At 40.5% G+C, this 23,989-nt stretch overlaps 1 protein-coding gene across 1 annotated transcript in view; it reads left to right on the forward strand.

Annotated features, from left to right (window-relative positions):
- The window catches only part of side-VI (sidestep VI), a 1,063,375-nt gene that overhangs the window by 69,698 nt on the left and 969,688 nt on the right, over positions 1-23,989 (forward strand). Inside the window, exon 2 of the mRNA XM_065225644.1 lies at positions 21,458-22,618. Coding sequence (XP_065081716.1) covers positions 22,480-22,618 — 139 coding nt within the window. The 5' untranslated portion in view covers positions 21,458-22,479. The remainder of the gene's footprint in view (positions 1-21,457; positions 22,619-23,989) is intronic.

Genomic DNA, 23,989 nt, shown 5'->3' on the forward strand with positions numbered 1-23,989 from the left:
ATTATACTTGGATCGAGACTTGGATTTGCCCGAAGCCAAAACCAAATGGTGTATCATTGGGCCTTATTACGGGTGTCACTACACGGTGATAAGAAAGTGATACTCAGAATAAGAGCCGTGATTACCGTACAAATCAAATGGGAATCACTTCACCGTGACGACAATTGACAACTTTTCACCGTGATGTGACATCCGTACTAAGCCCCCTTATAATATAAATCTGAAGACGTTCCATCATCGAAATGCTGAAAATGAACTTAGAGCATGAACATGAGCAAAATTGATCGCCCGCGACTGCCAACACCAAAGAGCTGAAAACCAATTCAAACAAATCAAATCAACAGACAAAACCAGGGTGAAAGCTGTAAGAGTGAATCATTACAGTATAAATCTAGTGATGTTCCGTCATCAAAGAGCTGGAAGAAAACTCAAATAATTTAAATCAATAGATCCAGTCTGAATGAAGGCTGCAAAAAGAGAATAATTATACAGTAATGACCCCATTTTGTCAGCTAGCAAAGTATGCGTATCTTAAACATTCATCTTGAAGGAGGAAGGTATGAAATTACAATTATTGAAAAATAACAGTCTGATGCGTGGATAGATTGACAGGATCGGGTCATAACTGTAATGTGAATATTAGGAAGATTTATCATCATCAAACTATTCTTGAATTGAACTGGAAGAATGCTTGTGAATAATTGTTATACAGATAAATTAAATTGATAAACTAAATGGTTCAAACAACAGCTCCAGCCTGTAAAAAAGCTGAAAATAGGGAATCTTTACAATGTGGATCCCCGACGGTCTTCTACTCAGTAAGCAAAAGCGGCAGCCACCAGGCTAGTCGATCTGCTCAATTTAAATATTGAAACCTTATTTTATGAAGTTCTTAAGAATACCAATTGAAACACAATGTAACCAAATAAAAGTTAAGAGTCTCATCCGAATCAAATGATTCCAAACGATACGCATTCATAGAAATTAAGTTTAAATAGACAAAAGTAGAAAAATGGAACAATCTCACCAAATCAGTCCAACTGAATCCCTTGCAAGCAGCTATGTCACGCTTGGTGTAGTAGCTCCGATCATAGACCCGCCCTACGGGGATCAATCCTCTGGTCGAATGTAGTCGATTGCTCCATGACGCGAACACGAAGCGACCGCTCACAAAATCATGCAACGCGTAAACAAACTGAAATCAAAAACTATCGCACGCGACGCCACAAATTTCTGTACCGGGAGCACAAGCGAAGAAAAAAAAAAAAAACAAACAACGCAGATAGCGACACTTCTTCTGATGCCTGCAAACATGATGCATCACGTTTTCTTTTTCGATTCCAAAACTTCTCGGAAAGCGAGAAAACCACCAATCACACACGTATAACCGTCCGGGAGGCAGAGTGCCAGCGCTAATCTGGCAAAATCAGCGAACGCACGCACAAAACAGAAATAAACTTATACACAACCGTATCCGAACAGGTTCGAAGCTGAACTGCAGGGCATAACTTTTTTTATCATTGGGTAAAAATCAACCAAATATTGCACACTTTCTCATTGATGTGTATTGTGTACATGCTGTCAAGCTCGAAGTCGTGTTTTTCGATTCAACGAAAATGGAGGTGAACCAACGCGAGTTGAGAGAACAAATTCTTTCCAAACACCTGGAATTTCCTGACCTGTCGCACCGGCAGTTGGGAAAAATGTTGAACATTCACCATTCAACCGTCTCCAGAGTGTTGAAGCGGTTCCAGGAGCGGTTGACGTTGGACCACGGCAAAGGAGCTGGAAGAACACCAGGACCAGAGAACAAAAAGATGGAGGGAAAGGTGAAGCGGTTGATTAAAGCAAATCCCAACGTCTCAAGCCGTGATTTGGCTAAAAAGATCGGGGAGACGAGCCAGCCAACGGCTGAAAGTCTCCTTAATAAAGATATATAAAAAAAAAAAAGATCGGCATGTCGCAGAGCTACGTCCAGAATGCAAAGAAGAGAACTGGACTACATACATACAAGGTACAGAACTTCCCAAACCGCGATGAGCGGCAACAATCGACGGCTAAAACTCGGGCACGGAAGCTCTACGAGAAGATGCTGACAAAATATGGCTGCTGTGTGATGGACGACGAAACGTATGTAAAAGCCGATTTTAAGCAAATTCCGGGGTTGGAGTTTTTCACCGGCAAGAGCAAGTTCGATGTGGACGACAAATTTAAGAAGAAGAAAATGTCGAAGTTCGCCTCCAAATATCTCATTTGGCAGGCCATCTGCTCTTGCGGACTGAGGAGTGAGCCTTTCGTGACAAAGGGCACAGTAAATGGCGAGATCTACAAATCTGAGTGCCTCGAGAAGAGCCTTTTGCCGTTCTTGCAGCAGCACGACGAAGCTCCGCTATTTTGGCCAGATTTGGCATCATGCCACTATTCTAAAAGTGTCCTGGAGTGGTATGAGGCCAATTCTGTCCATTTTGTTCCAAAGGACATGAATCCGCCAAACTGTCCGGAGCTGCGCCCGGTGGAGCAGTACTGGGCAATAATGAAGCGGGAACTTCGGAAGAGCAAGAAGACAGTCAAAGACGAGAAGGACATGTTAAGAAAATGGAAAAAAAAACTAAGAAACTGGTACCGGATGACACTGTAAAGACTTTGATGGAGGGCATCAAGCGAAAATGCGTTCAATTTTACACTCAAGGCTCCATCGATTAACTTTTCTTTTGATTTTTGAAGTAAATATATGTTTAAAACTACCCTAAAATTTTGGTTTGATTCTAAACATTATAAGAAAATTGGCATGACATTTTCGGTGTTCGCCCTTTAAGACCTGTTTATACACTAAGATCTTTCTTAGAAAGTTTCAGCATTTTGTGGGTCACAGAAATGTTTGGATTAATGAATCGCTTCGAATGCCTAGGAATTTTCCTCCACTTTTGAAGATTCTCACGCTTTTAGCTCCATTCTAAGATATGCAGCCGATAAGCCACAAAAGAGATCTGGCTCGATGAACTTATGAGAAGATCCGAGTCTTGTTAGTGCATCAGCTCTGTCATTTCCCTCAATCTCGCAATGACCAGGACCCAGGAATATAAGTTGATTTGATTGTGACAAGACAATTTTTGAAGTGATTGAACACACCAGACAAGTTATGATGTACATTTCGCCGACTTTAAGGGGGTAGCCCACTCTGGAAATTTCAAAAAATCTTTTTTTTTTTGGTTTAAAAATACTTTGGAATGTCTTAGACTTGACCGCAAGTCCGCAAGTGACATCGTTCCAAAGTTATAGGCCGATTAGTGTCCAGACGCTCAAAGCGTGCTCAGGTGAGCGCTCGGAGTACCCGCCCGTTACCGGCGAAACGGCGTGTCTTACTAGTTCCAATTGCTGCCGCGATGTTTTCAAAATTGGCGGGCGCTGTATTTTAGAAACGGCTCATTCGATTTAAACGGCGATTGAATTTTCGAGTTAAGTACCTTTTTTTCTAGTCTTGCACGTAGCCGATTTTCAAAAGAATCAAAAATGGATTTTTGGTGCAAGCTTTTATCTCCAATTTTAGGGTACAAAAACGGACTGTTTTTTTCAAAACGTCACAAAAATTTTTTTTCAAACAAATCAAAAACGGCTACGTACAAGACTGGGTTATCTATCAGAGAATAACCACAAAAAAAAATTCGTTGTTCCTGCTCCAGTTGTGTGACCGCCAGACGTCCCGCCCCACGACGACTCAGACGGGAGGTCTCCTGGGGAACCTGGTGCAGGGGCTAGAGGAGACATCCAATCGCACCAAAAAAATCTCAATTAAAGAGGACATTTCAATTGACAAAACCATGCATTTTTTTTTTTGAATTGATCGTTATTCACCCTCGAAAAAATTCGTGAAAATGACCTATTTTTTATGCCGCCAGAGTGGACTACCCCCTTAAAGCATTTAGAGCAGCTTGACTGTCGGACATGACGCATATATTTGAACTCTTATAGTTTCTACGCAAACATATAGTGGAACACTCTAAAATTGCTTGGATTTCAGCTTGGAACACAGTTGGCCATCTGCCCATAGGAACCGATATTTCTATCCCTGGGCCAGTTACTCCTGCTCCCACTTGATTGTCCAATCTTGAACCATCTGTATAAAAAACAATCGATCCTGGACGAAGAACCGGGCCACCAAATTGCCATGAATTACGCCCAGGGTCAACTACTTGAAAAATTCGATTGAAATTGTATATTTTCTCCATCCAGTCTTCGTTGTTTCTTACTAGAGAGTTGATACTAACAGTTTTTAGAATCCTAAGATGTCCTCTAAGGTCTCCTTCAAAGAGTTTCACTGACCTTGTATATCCATATTAGAGGGTATTTGACAGTTTTTTTTTTTCTGAAGTCAATGGCCACCATCTTGTTCCGAAAATATCAAAATTCTATAGTTTTTTTGAATAAGAGAACCGCCATCTTGGATTACAAAATGGTGTCAGACATATATTTTCGGGATGTACAAGTCGAACCCGTTCGGTAAATATCAATATGACGTATTTCGCGCCAAATCGTATTCGGAGCTGGCAGCACCCTCTCAGATTTCAATGAAACTTTCTGGATGTGACTAAATATGCCACAATTAGTTTTTTCCAAAATTTATCTAGACTAACATTTGAGAAGGGCCAAACTTTTTCTGCGGTTTTTTTTTTCAAAAAATTTTTATGGAATAATGACTACTCCTAAAAAATGTGATGTATGGATGACTTTTTGGAAATTGTCCAAGTTATCGAAAAAAAAAATACTGGAAAAAATTTCATTCGAGACCTACACTGAAAAAAATCGATTTTTAAAATTTAAAGTCGGTTTAAAAAAATGGCCATGTTTGATTTGGATGAAACTTTGCCTCAAGAAAGGTAATTATGTTTACTATCAACCGTCCATACATCGCGAGATGGGCACTTTTAAGGAAAAAAAGTTTTCTTACAAAAACTTTTTCATGTCTGAACTGATTTTTTTTTTGATTTGATTTGAGCTCAAAATCATCTCAGAATCCAATGAAGCTCAATTTCCGATTCAATTTTGTCTAATCAGCACTTAAGTTCACTTTGATTAATCGAGAATTTCATATGAAAAGGGCTCATGATGCATTTCTCGCCAAATCGTATTTGGAATTGGCAGCACCCTCTCAGAGTTCAATAAAACTATTTGGACATGAAGACCTTGTCAAAAAAATATCATTCCCTTATTCTGTTGTCTACTACTTATGCAAAATTTGATAATATGTGAGAGAAAAAAGACAACATTTTTCATATATCATATTTCATTATAAACCTATTTTCATACATGCTATTTTTTCCTTTTTCCAATCAAGTTAAATATTTTTGGTTCATCTTCTGAATTAGAATACCTTTTTGACGCTACTTTGTCACCAGTTATAGGCTCAAAACTGTGGAATTTCTGTGTGCCAGATATTGTCTTTGTGCTGTTATATAGTTCTTCGAGTTCTTCTGACATTTCGATGTACTGTTCAGTGGATATGTACTCGAAACGTAGTTTTGTGATATTTTTATCTGATTGTTCAACTGCCCAGTTATATAATTCTCGTGGAGTTGTTATGGTGTTTCCATAATCTCGAGCAAGACTTGATCTCTTTGCCATTCGCTTGAGAGTGCCACCAATGGCATCACAGGGACCTTTTCCATGAGACGTTGCAAAAAAATGCCATTCTGCTTCTAATCCATGCTTTGACTGAAAACTACACAGACTAGCAAAGTTTTTATTTTATTTTTGTATTGTGATGCTGCCCCATCTGACATAAAAGTAATTTTAGAAAAATCTATCGATCGTTTAATAAAATCTTTCATTTTTTAGATGAACAACTGAACTGCAACTGTATCGTGAGTCATTACTTCTGATATGATAATGAAGCTAACATTTTCAAGTTTATTGCCATTCTTATAATAAACTTCAAATGGATGTATTGTTGCTTGAGAATTATTCCAGTGATATCCTTAAGCAGCGTTTTGGATAATGAATGAATAATTTTCAGAAAAATCACAAATTGCTAGAATTTCACCTTCTTTGAATGATTCTTTTTTATTTCTTAGAAAAGATGACTGTTGTTTGTAAATAAAGTCATGAGTTATAAGTTTGTTAATTTTATCAATGAGATATGGAACAAATTCATCTACAGGCTTGATAATCGTTTCCAAATTACAACGATCAGTATTCAGCCACTGTTGAAACACAAAATCTTGTTTGTCATTTGATTCTAATAGCAAAGTTAGTTCCTCTTCAATATGTTCATTGGAAGCACACTTTTCGCAAGCACGTTGTGGATTCGAAAGAAGATTTCAATTTAAATTTTAAACTTTATGGATAATTTGAGCTAAGAACTCTAAGTTGCTATAGGAGTATCGGATTTTGCCTCAGTAGTAGACAATATAGTCAATTATATTATTTTCTAATTATATAAGCCCTTTTCATATGGAATTCTCGATAAATCCAAGTGATTAGTTGCTGATAAGACAAATTTGAATCACAATAGGAGCTTCATTGGGTTCTGAGATGATTTTGAGCTTCACTGGTTTAGTTTTGTGTAAAAATGGTATGTTAAAAAATCAATTCAGACATGAAAAAAATTTTGTAAGAAAAACTTTTTTTACTTTAAAGTGTCCATCTCGCAATGTATGGACGGATGGTAAAAACATAATTACCTATCTTGAGGCAAGTTTCATCCAAATCAAACATGGCCATTTTTTTTAATCGACTTTAAATTTTAAAAATCGATTTTTTTCAGTGTAGGTCTGAGATGAAATTTTTTTCAGTATTTTTTTCCGATAATTTGGTCAATTTCCTTAAAGTCATCCATACAACATATTTTTGTTGGAGTTGTCATTTTTCCATAATATTTTTTTTTTAAATCGGCAGAAAAAGTTTGGCCCTTCTCAAATGTTAGTCTAGATAAATTTTGGAAAAACTGAGTATGCAAAAGTGCTTATTTAGTCAAAGTCTACACATCCAGAAAATTTTATTGAAATCTGAGAGGGTGCGGCCAGCTTCGATTCGATTTGGCGCGAAATGCGTCTATTATAGCCACCATCTTGGATTGCAAAATGGCGTCGGACATCGATTTACGGTCTCTAGACGTCATCCCGATTCCGAAAATATACATATTGAAGGGTGTTTGGCAGTATTTTCTAATTTTCTGAAATCGTCAGCCGCCATATGTGATTTCAAGATAGCGTTGGGCAAAATTTTCGGTATCTAGACGTCATCTCGATTCCGAAAATATCCATATTGAAGGGTATTTGGTAATATTTCCCACTTTTTTTTCTGAAATCGGCAGCCGCCCTCTTCGATTTCAAGATGGCGCTTGACATCGATTTTCGGTCTCTAGACGTCATCCCGATTCCGAAAATATACATATTGAAGGGTATTTGGCAGTATTTCCCACTTTTTCTGAAACCACAAGCCACCATCTTCGAATTCGAAATGGCGCCAGAAATCAATTTACGGATTTTAGACGTCATCCCGGTTACGGAAATACCCATATTGAAGGGTATTTGGCAGAATTTCTTATTTTTTCTTAAACCGGAAGCCACCATCTTGGATTTCAAAATGTTTCGGCAACACTGTTAGCTACGTATACCGCTGCGTTTGGTCGTTCTACGCTTCGCTCCTTCTGGACAATTACAGCTAAGCCACTCTTTCTCAAATCAACCATGTCATTAACCAGAACAACTGCAGTTTGGATCTTTGTTTTGTAAGCGCCCAGGCCATGGCTCCTTTCTAATACGAGACGCCCACTCCTCTGGTGAGACTGGATCGTCACCACCAGCCGCTACTGGTGACGTTACGTACTAAGCTGATGCATGATTTTAATATTTCACCTGCCACCGTTTCTGTGTGACGACCATGCCCGACTGGCTGCCAGTTACGTACCACTCTCTGGCCAAACCATGAGCAGAATTGACATCAATCCCGAGATGTTTTTCAGGGCTTCCTCGAAACTCAAGTCGTCGTACAATCCGGGTCCTGACGGAATTCCATCGGCGTTCCTCAAAACGCACTTGGACAGTTTGTTGTCTCCACTGCTGCTCGTTTTTCAACGGTCTGTAAACGTCGGAGTTTTCCCATCTTGTTGGAAGCTAGCGCACATGTTTCCAGTATATAAAAAAAGGCAACAAACAGGACGTTGGCAACTACCGTCGCATTACTTCGCTTAGCGCTCGTTGTTATGGAACCGTTACTCGCTCACTGTAAGCCGTATATTAGTATCGACCAGCGTGGTTTCATGGCTGGTCGCTCCACTGCCACTAACTTGCTGTGCCTTACTTCCTACATCTCTAACAGTATGTCGTTTCGTGCTCAGACGGATGTCATTTATACTGACTTATCTGCTGCCTTCGATAAATTGAATCACCGCATATCAATCACTAAACTGGACAGGCTTGGTATCCACAGCTGCCTTTGGCAATGGTTTCAGTCGTACCTCACCGATCGGTATCTTACTGTTGTCATTGGTGATCACCAGTCCCGTACGTTTGCTGCCACATCTGGCATACCCCAGGGTAGTCACCTGGGACCGCTGATTTTCCTGATTTATTTCAACGACGTGAATCTGGTAATTTAGGGACCACGATTATCTTACGCAGATTACCTTAAACTTTACCTCCGAATTCACTCAATTGAAGACTGTTGCTTGCTTCAACGTCAGCTGAATGCTTTTGCTGATTGGTGTATTCTGAAAGGTATGGAGGTTAACCCGTCCAAACGCTCGGTTATCTCTTTTTCGCGCAAGAAAGAGACTATTATGTTCAAGTATGTTTTGTTAGGCACTGAAATTGAGCGCGTCAGCCAAATTAAGGACCTAGGCATGATTCTGGATACAAAACTCTCTTTCAAGCAGCATATCTCGCACGCCGTCGACAAAGCTTCCAGAATTCTAGGGTTTATCTTCAGGATTGCCAAAGACTTCATGGATATTTGTGTGTGTTTGTGTGTGTGTGTGTCATCCTCTATCCCTCAGCAGCCCAGAACTGCGAATAATTTGATCAAATCTCATGCTCTGTAATGGTGCCCTTTATGTTGTGAAAACTAGTACTTCAAAAAGCAAAAGCAATGCACATCGCAAAACTCTAACAATAGATCAGCACCGTTCTCATCACCGCGTAAATAAACAGAAATTAAAATTTTCACTCGCGATGCCACAAATTTCTGGTCCGGGAAAAAAACAATCAAACCACGCAGCGCCAAATCTTCTGATGCTTGCAATTTTGCAAACATGATGAATCATGTTTTTTTCTCGATTCTAAAACTTCTCGGAAAGCGAGAAAACCACCACTCACACACGTATAACCGTCCGGGAGGCAGAGTGCCAGCGCTAATCCGGCAAATGCAGCCGAAAACTATGAAAGCGAATGCACGCACAAAACAGAGAACAAACTTAACACACAACCGTATCCAAAGGCGTTCGAAACTCGACTCCCCAAAGACTTCACGGATATCTACTGCCTTAAATCGTTGTACTGCTTCTTGTCTCGCTCCATATTAGACTACTGCTCGATTGTCTGGACTCCTCACTACAACAACGGTGTCGAAAGAGTTGAGTCTGTTCAGCGACGGTTCCTGAGATATGCGCTACGTAAACTGCCGTGGACGGATCCCTTCCGATTGCCTAGCTACGAAAGTCGTTTGCAACTGATCCATCTGTCGGTCCGAAGAGATACAGCAAGGGCATTGCTAATTGCGGATATTTTGCAAGGACGCACCGATTGCCCTGTCCTCCTTGAGCAAATTGACATCAATGTTCAACCCCGAGCCCTACTGAATAATTCAATGCTGCGCCTGCCCATACAGCGAACTAATTATAGCATGTTCGGTGCAATCGGTGGTTTACAGAGACTCTTCAATAGGGTCTCCGCACTGTTTGATTTTGACCTGACTCGCCAGCTGCTTCACCGGAGGTTTAGTTCGTTTTTTTCTAGATCAGTTTAGTTTGTTTAGTAATGTTCCTTTTTTTACGAGATGACTATCTATGTACTTATTGATGTTTTGTTTTAGTACTTTTCATGTTTAGTTTAAGTTACATCGTTGGGGCAAACAACGTCTGTTGATGTTCAGTCATATAAATAAATAAATAAATAAATAAATAAATCAATAAATAAATAAATAAATTTAAGGTCTTGATCCACTAAATAACTTCGCCGAAAAATGCAACTTCCTAGATGGCAAAGATTTCAAGATATCACAAAACAAGGGCATCATTAATGCATACACACTAGTGCCGCGTAGTGAGAAAATGCCAAACTTCTGTCCACCAACCTTTAGGTTTTGATCCACTGAACAACTTTGCCCAAGACAGTAACCTTCTATATGTCCAGGATCGCGAGATATTCCATGTTGGTCCCTTTTAGGTCCAATCCAATTGGTACGCGGTACGTATTATTCGCGCTCTTCGGGGGGAGAGTGTATACATTTTATGCCAATCTTTTATTTTTTGTTGTTTTCTCGATATTGTACAGTTTTTTTTTTATTATTATAATTTGGCACTGATATTATCACTAGCAAAATCTTCTTCAACTTCGTCCACAGCTTTCATAAGTTCTTTCAATGCATTACAAATATCATCACCGACTGTTGAGCAGTTTTTAGAATCTTCGAACGCAATAAAACTTTTGACAGTATCGGGATAACTCAATGCTTTTTTGTTTGTCTTCGTTCATCCATCCAAATGGTACTAATGAATGGATCTGATTAATTCATTGACCGAATGAAGACATCATGTAAATTTTCGACTCTGGATCGTTTTCCAGCATGGTGAGCTCGATATTTTTTTCAGCTGTTTATGCTGACTTTCAGCTGCTTCTTCTGCTTATGTTCCAAGAGGAGCTGGCGAATGAATTGTTATTTCTCCAGCATGAGAAAGTACTTTATGTACGGTTGCAGGAATTTTATAACAATCCTATAAAGTTATCTTGGCCAAGATATGTCATTGCAAACATGCCGTTGCACGTTTTTCTTAGGATTGTTAAACGATTTGTCGCTTAAACTTAACCATTATCGTTGGCACCGTTGCACCTAAAAAACCAATACGATTAGAATAGTCAGTCCTATTATGTCTGTCATATGTCCGCACAGTTTCAGCTTCAGCGAACCGAAAAACAACTCCCATGAATTGTCCATTAAACACCGCAACTTGTTCCAAGTGTCGCCCACCCCAAAGAGATCCTTCCAGTGAAATGTTTCTCATCAACCATTGCCAAAATCCACCCAAACTGGGCTGCTGCCGCTTTTGCTGCTGCTGGTCCCTATTTACTTCATTCATATTTAATGTTGTCTTAATTTCTGCGGCAAACTATTCCTTCGGAGAGGTAGTTTCCCTTTTATTTCACGTTTCAAAACAACCCTCTTCGGTCCGAATCTTGGAAAATCGGGGCTATCTCATTTCTTATTCCGACCAGATCGCCAACTAGCTGGCCATTTTCAACCTTGTCCCATGGTGCTACATTTTTCTTGTGAGTTTCTTTTGTTGCGTTGTCGTTGTAGTCGGCGATGTTTTGTGGTCAGGTCTTTTCCTACACATTACTCGCGAATAATGACCCCGGGGCATGTTCTTTTGGTGGATTTTTTATTTTGGTTGTTCTTTCAGTATTATTATGTATTAAGCGCGCTCGGAGAATTGTGTACGGGGCCGGGTGTCGCTTTGTTCGTACTTGTGGGGGAAGTTCATAGATGGTACATAAAGAACGGCAGTTGACTGTCATCGAGGAACATTTCTCATTCGTCATCCAAGTTCATGGAGACGCATGGTTCTGCACACTTTTTCCAACTTCCACAGCTGAACCATTCCGCCACCACCAATGCGGGGGATTCAACAACACTCATTGAAGACAGCCTTTGTGGTCGCTCTGAAGAATGGCCTCGAAGAAGAAAACCTTCAAGCGAAAGAACACGGACGGCTAGGTTCTGGCCGGCAATGATGCTTGGTCCGATGTACCGACAAGCTCATTTTTAGCTCCAGAGGGGAAAAAACGCTAAAGTCGCTCCTGACGACCGACGGTGTCGAACATAAATCACAGGACGAAATAATGATTTCAACAGCGTCGTCCTTCTCTTTGGCAGGCACCCACTTTCAAAGTCACCATCTTCGTCGTCGGAGCCCAGCAGTGACAACGGCTCCACGGAAAAGAACGCTCTCACCTCGGCAACGGTTTGGTGTGTGTGTGTGTGTTTGCGAAAATGAAGTAGAATTTATTATCATTCCTGAGGACCGGGTGCCCGGACAGACCTCGGCGGGATCGGGCGATATTTCATGTGAAAATGGACATTGAATTACCTCGGGATGGATGCGGAAAATAATAGAATTACTTGCCAGGAGAATATGGTTGGAATATTATGTTCGCATTTTTTTTTTTGTCTGACGATCTTTTTTCTCGATGAGCGTGCTGAGGTAAGTGAGGAAGTCTGGACTATGAAAACATTGTCTTTGATGACGTGGTCTGTGCGGTTCATTTGGCCATTTGTTTCAAATTTAGCTAGGGATATCAGAAATAGTAATTTTCCAACTCAAGAAGCGAACTCAACCACCTCCACCATGCTCTTTCTTTATAACTGCGCCATTACCGACTGGGCCAACGGAGGTATTAAGTTTTACCCACCGCTGTTATTTGGCTGTGTTCTAACCAGTGGACTTGACATTTTGTAATTAACACACTAATTACATACACAAATTGGATAGATTGGTTAGAATACAACCGAATAATAGCGGTGGGTAGAACTCATTACTTACCGCGTACATCGGGGGATTTGTGTAGGTATATGACACAATTTCTCGTAATTGGATTCAATTATCGAAACCATCTATTTGATGATTAAAAGGAATTATATCAACCTATAATTATCAAATAAAAGAGTGCTGACACGCAGAACCGACACAAACAGGTTCCATGATTCCCCTTTTTCTTCTGGTAAGGTAAATGCTCCAATAACTGCGGTACGTTCGAAGCGTTAGGTTCCAATAGTTGCTTATGGAGACTCCATAAGCAACTAAAGGAACCTAATGTTTCTAACGTACCGCAACTATTGGAGTGTTTACCCTATATAACGTTTGTATAAAACATTAACGATGACCTCGATAATGCTTATCTGCGATCCTATACTTTCAACGATCGACAAGTACCTACCACAGTTTTCACTTTAAATCAATTGCTATTTGTGCACGCTTGCCTACGTACGTAATGGTGTGTGAGTGTGTGTGTGTTTGTGCATTTTCCATGACGGAGCATGTTTTGATGGTGCCGGGAGCAAGTTATCGTTTATCATGCGAGTCATGGCGATGGAGTAGACTGTTTTGCTTCCCGGACAGAACAAGTAGAAGCTACACGTTGTATGAAATTGAGATCACGGTGTTGGGAACGTGTAGGCTGGACCAGACAGTTGATTTTGACGTAAGACTACGGCTTTCGTTAAGTGTGACAATCCAGGGAAATTGGTCAGACTTTGAATGCTAATAACTTGACCAATAATCAATGGATTTGGATCATTTGTGTGTCGATCGATTTGGCAGTTTTATTAAACTTGTGTGGTATGTCACACAATATAAATGATGGATATTTAAATAGCTAAAAATTAAGAATTATGGAAACATTCAAATTCCTCATACATTTTCTTCGACACCTAACACAGCCATCAGAAAGTTAATCCCTAACAACACACGTGTTCGGGTCGACCTCGAAATTGTTCGCTGCAGCGTGGACATTGTAGCATTTTTTCTATTCATTCTCCTACATCAGCTAAATACAAAAAAAGAACGGGTATAAAATGATAATACAAATGCTTAGGTAAGTGAAACACAGAAAGTTTAACTGCAGTCATCGTTTGGCTGCCGAATGATAAACAGGGGAGTTCGTGGCGTTGCACACTGAAAACGAAATTAGCTCAGAGAGTGAATAACTTTTACTCAGTTGTGAGTCATTTTTACTCATTCGTATGAAATTTTTTCTTAAAGCGTATGTTGTTCAACGCATGAGTAACCTACGATTTAAAAAAATTCTCCATTCAATTCAGTAAAAGATACTCATTATCTGAGTAATATTTGTTTTCAATGTATTTAGGTTGCCATTTTGGGCTAGAAATTGGATATTGGATAGTCAACCTCAGTGTACAATTTGCATCAAATTCCACAGCACGGCCAGAAAGCAGGTTTCTGTATTCAGTGAAGTTATTCGAAGGGACAATACCTATCGCATGATCGGAACTATGAGAACTTCAAGAAATTCCGAGAGCATTGAATTCTGAGGGAATTAGAAAGATGATTTCAAGCGAATTCTAATGAACGTTCCTTCCGTGAAAAATATCAAGGATTTCGAATTTTCAATTAAATCTCTGAACCTTTTATTTTTTCATTTACCTACACTGATAAATTTAACTATTCCTATTTTGCTAGAAATTTAATCAATTTGACATTTAACTCAGTTTAAGCATATCGAATGATTAAAAATCAATCCTCTCTTTCTAAAAATTAAGCATCTGATATTAATCCCAGTTTAATCATGGATGATTAGATAGATAGTGCATATGCTGTTGAGTTTTATATGCTGGTGGTTAGATAGAGAGTATCCTCATTCGTCATCTGTTTCAGATTCGGGCAAATTGTATATTTCTTTGAGTTTCGTATCCAGTTTTTCTTTGTCGGCTGCCAATTCGTACCATTCCTCAACTGGTATGTTCTCAAATCTCCACATACTCTGAGCAATCGTATTTTGTGTGGTAATCTATACTCCGCAGCCAGCTTGAGCAAATGATTCTCAGGTCTTCTTATAATGTGTCCTCAATACCTTAACTGAAGAATCCGTATCCACTTTGTTTTCTATCTGGGACCATCCTTTGAAGACGAGTTATCCGCCCCTGACACAGTGATTTAATTTGACCGTAGATTTGCTTTTGGTACTTTCTTAAAGATTACCTAGACCGCTTCGTAAGAACCGTGGCTTGCGAGCCATACACCATCGTCGGAGCTATTACGGTGTCATATAGTAATGAACCCAACTTCTCTGATGGCTTTCTTTCCTTAAGAAAGTCTAAGATAACTTTCGAGGCAAAAACAGCGTCTCTAGATCGTTTTCTTGTCGTCAGCTTCCTATTTAAGCATTCTGTGATTGGAACTCCCAAATAATGTATGCATGATGTTGTTTTTAAAATGCGATCTCCAATTTTAAGCTCCTTTGGTGCTTCTCCAGTAGGCTTCCTTACCATGACTTGACATTTAGTTTCATTAATCTTAAGGTTTACCTCGCCTAGATAGTATTCTAGCACTGGCAATAGTTTCTCTAATATTGGTGGCGAACCAGCCCCAGGCTGAAAGCCTCCCTAATAAAGATAAATTAATTACTTAGTTTCTCTAACTCCTCTAATGGCCTAGCGATAATTAAAATATCGTCCGCATGTACAAGGATAATTGGGAACATTAACCTGCCCGTCTGATTTAGTGTTATCCTTCCGTCCAATTCGTCAACGGTCAAAAGAACTTCCTCCATAATTAAATCAAATATGTAGGGAGAGAGTGGACAACTCTGTTTCACTCCTATAGACCTCATTTGAGGCGCAGTTTTTTGCCCATTCCACAGCACCTGTTGCTCCTCTGCATTGATGCAATTAATCACTCTATTTGCAATCCCTTCGGAGGCACCTTTTGTCAGCAATACGTCTGGCAGAGCAGAAAGACTAATGTTATCGAAAGCCTTCTCAATATCCAAAGCCATCACTATCAGGACATCACCTGCATTCCACTTTTCCTCTAGAATACGCCGAGCTGTAAATTTATGATCCATTGTTGATCGCTCGTTAAGGAAACCTGCTTGGTGTGATCCTATAGGTGATGTGTTTTGTATCAGGGTCCCTAAAATCCAACTCGCATAAATTTTGTACCCTACGCTAGCCATAACGATCTTTCGAAAATCTATCACTTGCTTCGCCTTTTTGCTTTTAGGGATCAGGATCACTGTAGTTCGTCTCCAACTGTCTGGGATGCTATTTTCTACCCACACTCTTTTCAAAAGGTTCCTAAATTCTTCCAAGGTACCTTCGTCTGCATACTTCAGTAGCTCGCTTTGTATGCCGTCCGCACCAGCTGCGTTTCCATTCTTACAGCCTTTGATGATTGTATCTATACAAGACGTATCCGGGGGATCCTCTGTGACTATTTCGTGACTCGGGAAGTAGGTTGATCGATGGTGATTCCAAGAAATGCTGAAGAGAGATGTCGGGTCTCCTCAGTTGCGGCCTCTTTCTTCTGAATTTTTTAACCTATTTGAAAGTTCTTCTAATTCTCTCTCCTGGCTTATACTGCTTCAAGTTGTTGAAAAATTCAAATTCCTCCTTGCGCTCTTTTTCATCACAAAGACTTCTGTAGTTGCGCTGTGCTTCGAAGAAGTTCCGTAGTTTACGCTCGCTTAAAGGTTGCCTCTTTTCCAAAAGATACTCTTTTTCAATTTGGCCATCGCTCGCCTTTGCTTCGGAGGGTTTGGAATTTTTGACAGGGTGTGAATTGATAACCTCGCTGCTGTTTTCAATTTTCCCACGAATTGCTCCCACGCTTCCGAAGTTGAAAGTGACGGGTCTTCAACGTTAATAGACACCTTGGTCAGTTGCTCTTGGTATTTTTTCCTCAGATTACCATCTTGCAGTAATTTTACGTCCCAAACTTACTTACTTTTACTTAAGGGTCCTGTGCACCACCAGCGGTGCAAAGGGCCAACGTGAGAGACTTCCATCCTGGGTGGCTGCTCGCTTTTGCCTTGACCTGGGCCCAGGTCAGATTCCTATCGACTTGCTTAATTTCCTTATTGAGGCTCCGCCACCATAAGCTCCTGGGTCTGCCTCTGCTGCGATGTCCTGCCGGATTCAAATCCAGCGCTTGCTTGCAGATATTTTGTTTCCACCCCGTCGAAGTGTGTGGCCGACCCACCTCTACTTTCGCTCTCGAATTTCTGTTGCTATCGGCTTCTGATGACATCGACGATCGAGCTCGGCATTCGAGATCCAGTTGTGAGGCCACCAGGCACAAATTATATACTGCAGGCATCGGTTGATGAAGACCTGCAGCTTCTGAGTGTTCTCCACTGATACACACCACGTCTCGCTGGCGTATAACAACACAGATATCACGTTCGAGTTGAAAATTCGGATTTTGGTGCGTTGACTTATCTGGTTGGATCTCCATAAGTTTCGTAAACTCGCAAAGGCAGCCCTAGCCTTCTTGATTCGTGCACCTATGTCGCTCTTGGTCCCACCGTCCGACGCTTCTTGGCTGCCAAGATATTGGAAACTTTCGACCTTCTCCACTGCTTGCCCCGCTGTAAAGTTGGAAGGGTTGCCCGTGTTGATATCCAACGATTTGGTCTTTTTGACGTTGATGGTGAGACCCGCCGCAGAGGAGCGTTCGGCTAAGTCATTGAGCTTACTCTGCATATCAGAGCGCCGTTGTGCTAGTAGAGCAACATTATCAGCCAAATCGAAGTCGTTGAGATGCTCCATGGTGATAGGCTGCCAAAGCAGCCCACGGTTCGGTACACGGTCAATTGCACCTACCATGATCTCGTCGATTACGATGAGAAACAGCAGCGGTGATAGTATACATCCTTGTCTCACACCAGCGACTACCCGGATAGGGTCGGACAAGGCTCCGTTATGCAGAACTCTGCACGTGAAAGCCTCATACTGCGCTTCGATGAGGTTGACGATTTTATCCGGGACTCCCTTGCGTCTCAGGGCGCCCCACAGATTCTCGTGATTGAGAAAGCTTTTTCGTAGTCAATGAATACCAAATAAAAGGACTCTTGGAATTCATTGACCTGCTCCAGGATGATGCGGAGCGTGACAATATGGTCCACACAAGATCTTCCGGCACGGAATCCTGCCTGCTGCCGTCGGAGAGTCGCGTCGATCTTCTCCTGTATCCGATTCAGGATAACTTTGCACAGAACTTTGAGAACAATACACAGTAACATGATGCCTCGCCAATTGTCGCACACAGTCAGATCCCCCTCTTTGGGACCTTCACTAAGATGCCCTGCATCCAGTGGGCCGGAAAAGTTGCGGTGTCCCAGATATTACAGAATAGTTGATGCAACATTTATGCGGATAGCATGGGGTCAGCTTTGAGCATCTCTGCTGATATGCGATCGACCCCTGGAGCCTTGTTGGATTTCATGCTTCGGATAGCTGCTTCAATCTCCTGCAGCGATGGGGCCTCGGAATTGCCACGAGTGATGCGCCGCACCCTAGGCGGATCATGCCGAGATGTTGATGGCTGGTTGGCCGTCGAAACTTGAAGAAGTTGTTCGAAGTGCTCAAACCAGCGTTTCAGCTGGTCAGTGGGGTCGGTAAGCAATTGTCCAGTCGTGTCCTTCACTGGCATCCTCGGGTTCATCCTTGCTCCACTCAGGCGTCGTGAGATATCGTAGAGGAGGCGTATATCGCCAGTGTTTGCGGCTTTCTCCCCTTCGTCGGCCAGGGAGTTCACCCACGCTTGCTTGTCACGTCTGTAATGGCGCTTGACTTCCTTCTCTAGAGCCGAGTACCGTTGACGGGCTTCGTTCGTGGCTCCTCTGGTTCTCGCCCACTTTATCGCGGCTTATGCTTCTCTACGCTCCTCAATCTTCCGCCAGGTTCCATCTGTGATCCACTCTTTCCTCTGGGTGCACAGCTCACCCAAGTTGTTCTCGCTTGTTTCTATAAAGGCATTCTTGATCGGATTTCACCGATTATAAGGTGATGGTCAGACGCGATGTCGGCGCTGCGTTTATTCCGTTTATACGTCCCAAACGCCTAAAGTATTCGTAGAATCCTCTCTTCCGAACAAATTCTATACTACATAAACTCAAAAGCGTTTGACAAGCTCTACCGAATTGAGTATCACTTCTGCGTAAGCTCCGTAGACGTACGAAACATCTAAATTACGTAAGATACGAAAATCGCGCAAATTACCAACGCCGCGCGAGGCAACCTTAGAGAAGTTAAAAAAAAGAAGTTAAACATGCATCGATGCGTCAATACCACATAAGAAAAGATCGATTTTACAGTCACGTAGGGTTGAGTTCATAGATTAACATTGACTGCTTTTTACAAATGTAAGTACTTGAACACTAAGAAATAATTTAACTCAAATGCTTTAACAGCACATATCAGAGATTTCGCGTATTGAGAGAATAATATAGTTATCGAGTACAATAAACTCAGGGGAAAGCAATACCTACAAAAGATTGAAAGTTATCAATTGTCACATACCTCTACTTTTACTTATTTCCTAAACTATTTCTCTCCTAATTCTTTGTTAATATACCTAATGTTTTTAGACTTTCTGAATTTTCTTATTTAAGTGCGTTTGATGATTATGATATCTCATTAGTCTAATTTAATAAAAAGTTGAAATCTCTAATTCACGTAATCAATCATAACCAATGCTGTATTAAGTACCTGCACTTGTGCTTTTAATCTAAAATTAAACGTGTTTCAAGTGCTTTTGATTTTGATCATACCTATCTATTATATCTTTGTTCGACCCAAATGACACCTTCAAGTGACTGAAATGCTTCACTTTGAAGTTAGTTTCCTAGCTGATTTTTAAATTATCTAGGGTATATGCTCCAACTATGCTCACACGCTTCCACTATGTTGCACCAGAAAAATACGTATGAGTATGTCACAATAGAAGCACGCCACAGTGGAAATCCCGAGCCATAGTTCAAACACTTAAAAATGAAGCACATATAAGATTAGTTACAATACCATGTACAAAAATGGTGTTTAACATTGTTCCCTGAGTAATACCTCAATGAAAACAACAATGGAAGCTTGTCACGCAAGTAGAAGGAGCACTGTTGGGCACTTTCTGAAATATTTCAATAGTATAATTCCCTTGCAAACCCAAATACATCTATCTGCGTAAAAAATAATAATAAGAGTGATTTGCGGCAAAACCTGCCAGTATCGCACCCAACGTCAGTGCCTATACGTAAGCGTACTACGACGCGGCTCTCAAACAAAGGAGTAACAAGTGTGATACTATCACTGCTGGACTAGATCTTTGGTTCTCTCATGCAGTGGTTTATCAGAGAGGGGAAGCTTAGTAATCCCCATTGCCTGCCCATGGCGCCATTCTATCGCGGCATGAGCCGGCCCTAAACCTACCGTCTCCAAAATTCCCCTATAAAGCATGAAATTAGGCCCACCCACCAACAGCAAGGTGCAAAAACTAGCCAAGGGAAGGGAAATTGAGCTTCATTAGATTCTGAGATGATTTTGAGCTTCATTGTTTTAGTTTTGTGTGAAAAGGGCAAATTAAAAAAAATCTCTCCAGACATGAAAAAGTTTTTGTTTGAAAACAATTTTTTTTTAAAGTGCCCATATCGCGACGTATGGACGGTTGGTAGTAAACATAATTACCTATCTTGAGACAAAGTTTCATTCAGGGTTGCTTCTACTCACTTGCTATAAAACAATATTTTTTGGAGTTATGCAATCATTAGATGTTAAAATGATATGTTGTACTAATAAGTAATAAGAAGAGGGTTTAAGGTATGTGTTTGACTCATAAACCCTGTCAATTTCGCTTTCAGAGCGTCACAATAAGCGATCTTATGATTCGTGAGCGTTCACTCAGAGTGAGCGCTCATGAGTCGTAAAATCGCTGATTGTGACGCACTGAAAGCAATATTGACAGATTTTATGTGTCAAACATATACTTCATGACCTGTTCTTGTAACTTACAAGTACTAATTAGCATTATACTATTTCATGATTTCATAATTCCGAAAAAACATTTTTTTATAGCAAGTGAGTGGAAGTAACCCTGGTTTCATCCAAATCAAACATGGCTATTTTTCTTAAATCGACATCAAATTTTAAAAAAATCGATTTTTTTTTTTTCTCAATGCAGTTCTCAAATGTAAAAACTGAGTATGCAAAAGTGCTTATTTTGTCAAGGTCCACACATCCAGAAAGTTTCATTGAAATCTGAGAGGGCGCTGCCAGCTCCGAATACGATTTGGCGCGAAATACGTCTAATGGAGACATTCCAGCTTGTAAAATTTCAAAACGCTCTTTGCCGTTTTCCATAAAGTTGTTCTGCATAGTTTTCACAATCGATGTCTCAGGTATGGGCAAAATTGAGTACGGTGTGATTTTTTTGTAAATCAAATAATATTTTCTTTTCCTTTTTCATACTAACTTTAAAATTATCCGTGAATCCAGATCCAAAAGAAAATTACGAACCTCAATCCAAACCAAATGAGCAGTGGGAAGCAGAAGGTTGTCACGTTGACCCACTCTAGAATATTAAGCATTGTGTCCATACTGCATTGTAACCGATACCTTTTATTCTAGTACAAGTAACCATTAATTATGCTGTCAGGCTCTTACGCCTGCTATTGTTCAAAGTGTTTTCAATCATTCAAACCGCTCATTGTTTTCCATGTTTCTTCCCCTTTTTCAGATAACGGTAATCGTGTGGCACGTAAAATTGTATTTGAACTCCAGCTGAACCGGCTTCCCACGGACCTTCAACCCTCTCATTATCATAAACAAGAACAAAACAAAAGCTCCGGCCATCAAACCAGCCATCAGAACAAGGCCCAAACGATAGACAAAACAAAAAGGAAGAACAAACATATCCATCGACCATCGTGAGTACAACGTATCACACGGAAATTACCACTCATCTATCCGTCGCATCGACTGCTGTCACTCGTCAAAACGCTTCACCATAGTTGGGGGTGGAAAACGCGAAAAACTATGCGTGCCACCCTGCGGCCCTGACTGCAGTGAAATGGGAAAACTGACACGGGAAAAACTCCGAGGTGATAATTGATTTCCGAGCGCGAAAGAGGCTCTGGAACGACGAGACAACGTTCACTGTTTGTTTCATCCACAATCGAGCCTCGTCAGCCGTTTAATAATTAGCACCCACCCAGAGTTTCCCCGAGAGTGGATAATAAACATAAAAAGTAAATATTATTATCACGAGTGCTACTGCTGGTGGGACGAGCGGGGATTGTTTACCGGTCGATGAAATGATATTGGTAATTTTCTGATATTTATTCCGCGCGTGGTGGGGGTGCGAATCGGTGCGTAATAGGGCTCCTATCGGGAAATAAATCGAAAAATAAAAAACAACTCCCACATTGAAAGGACCACGTGCAGAAATAATTGCTAGTGAAAACAAATGTGTGCAATGTGAGTGAAACATAAAAAAAATCAACTTATCATTCCGTGATTTCGGGGAAATGCGAGTGATGTTGAAGTATACAAAGTGGTGGCTTTCGGTCCTGGGAAAATAATGATCCAGAGCTGGTACTGAGCTGATTAATTAAAATAAATTAATAATCGGGAAAATATCGTTATAAATTTCCGCGAATTGCGTTGTGGGCGTCTGCACCGTGCTGCTCTGCCTGGGTGGGGCGGAAGTGTGAGCCCGAGCGAAGAAGGGTTTTGGGCACGTTGTCCCGGGGAAGTGTGATGGTGCCAGTGACTAGAAGTAGCAGAATGGAGATCCGGAAAAACGTCCCGGCACCGGTGCTGCTGCTGCTGGTGATGACGGCGGTGCTTCTCGGTGGCACCGGAAGGATCCACGTGCGAGGCGAGGCGTTCAAATCAGGTAGGTCTAGGGTGGGATTGGGGCAGGAAACAAAAGGGGGGGTGACGAGATTGTTTACTGTTCTAATGACACACACACAGACTCAGTACTCTGTAGAGGTTGGCAAAATGGCTCATATTTAGCTCAGTAAGGTGATCCGGTTCTTTGGAAAATTCTTGCAGCTGGTTTTGAATTTAATGATATATTTATGCAGTAAAAAAATCGCAAATGAATTCTGGAGATTAAGTTACGTAATAGAAAAAAAACGCTATAACTTTCCATGGTAGTTTGCACTGGCTTGCACTGGGTGGGGCAAGGGGGGTAATTTTGCGATTTTTGCAATCTGAAATGATGCGTCGAAAAAAAACTACATTTGAATTTTTAGAAAATGCATCAAAGTAAATTGAACCTTAAAGCGAAAGATTCAATAGAAAGTTTATGACCAAACCCACAGTATTAGTCAGGGTCTCTAATAACTGCAAACACCTGGAAAACCGGGAATCCTCAGGAAACTTTATTTTTCCTGAAAATACCTGGAAGGCTCAGGGAATCTAATAATTTAATTACTAACGATATTTTAAAGAAAAAGATTAATTTTAAAATTAGAGCATTTAATTTTTCTCGATATTTTTATTCACACTTTGATTATTATAGATAGAGTGGATAAGTCTTCAATAACAAACAAATTTAAAAAAAAAACACAAAACGAGACTTGACATGTTTATTTTTTTTTTGAATATGCATATTTCCTAGACATTTTGAATTAGAACTAGTTCTGGACTAAAAGCGAAAATACTTTAAAAAAATTTGAGTCAAATTTCATGCACAGCTTTAACAGCTCGTGGATTTTTTTTTAAATTTCTTAGGATCTCATTTCGATGATGTTCTAAAAATTCTTTCAGAAAAACATCAAATACAATCTGATTTCAAGGTAGTTCTGAGGAATTTAAGATTGCTAGTGAAGCCTGATAGTTATGAGTAGAATTTAAAGAAACCCTGAATTGAATTTAAAGCAAATTTTAATGAAAACTCTTAGTAATTTCTGAGGATCAATTCCTTCAGAGGAAAATTCCAAGGGTCTTCTGAGAATAATTTCATAAAGTTTGTGGGAGAAAACGAATCCGAGGCATAAATCCTTGGAATCTTTTTGAAAACACTGAAAGAAGGATTACAATTAAATCTGAGAATAACTCCAGACCATATTCAAAGGAATTCGAAAATAAATTCAGGACAGTTTGCCAAACAAATTATGAGAAGAAATCCAAAAAAGTAGAAGGGTCTGTGCCTAGGGGCACGAACGGAAGCTTGACGTAGGACCGCTAGTGGACGGAATAAATGTGAAGAGCATTTAGTTCTTTTAATTGATCAATTATCTATTATCTCAGCTCTTTC

The sequence above is a fragment of the Ochlerotatus camptorhynchus genome, unplaced genomic scaffold (assembly GCF_037179485.1).
Source record: "Ochlerotatus camptorhynchus isolate MF236.1 unplaced genomic scaffold, CSIRO-AGI_Acam_v1.1 ptg000232l, whole genome shotgun sequence".
Lineage (NCBI taxonomy): Eukaryota > Metazoa > Arthropoda > Insecta > Diptera > Culicidae > Ochlerotatus > Ochlerotatus camptorhynchus.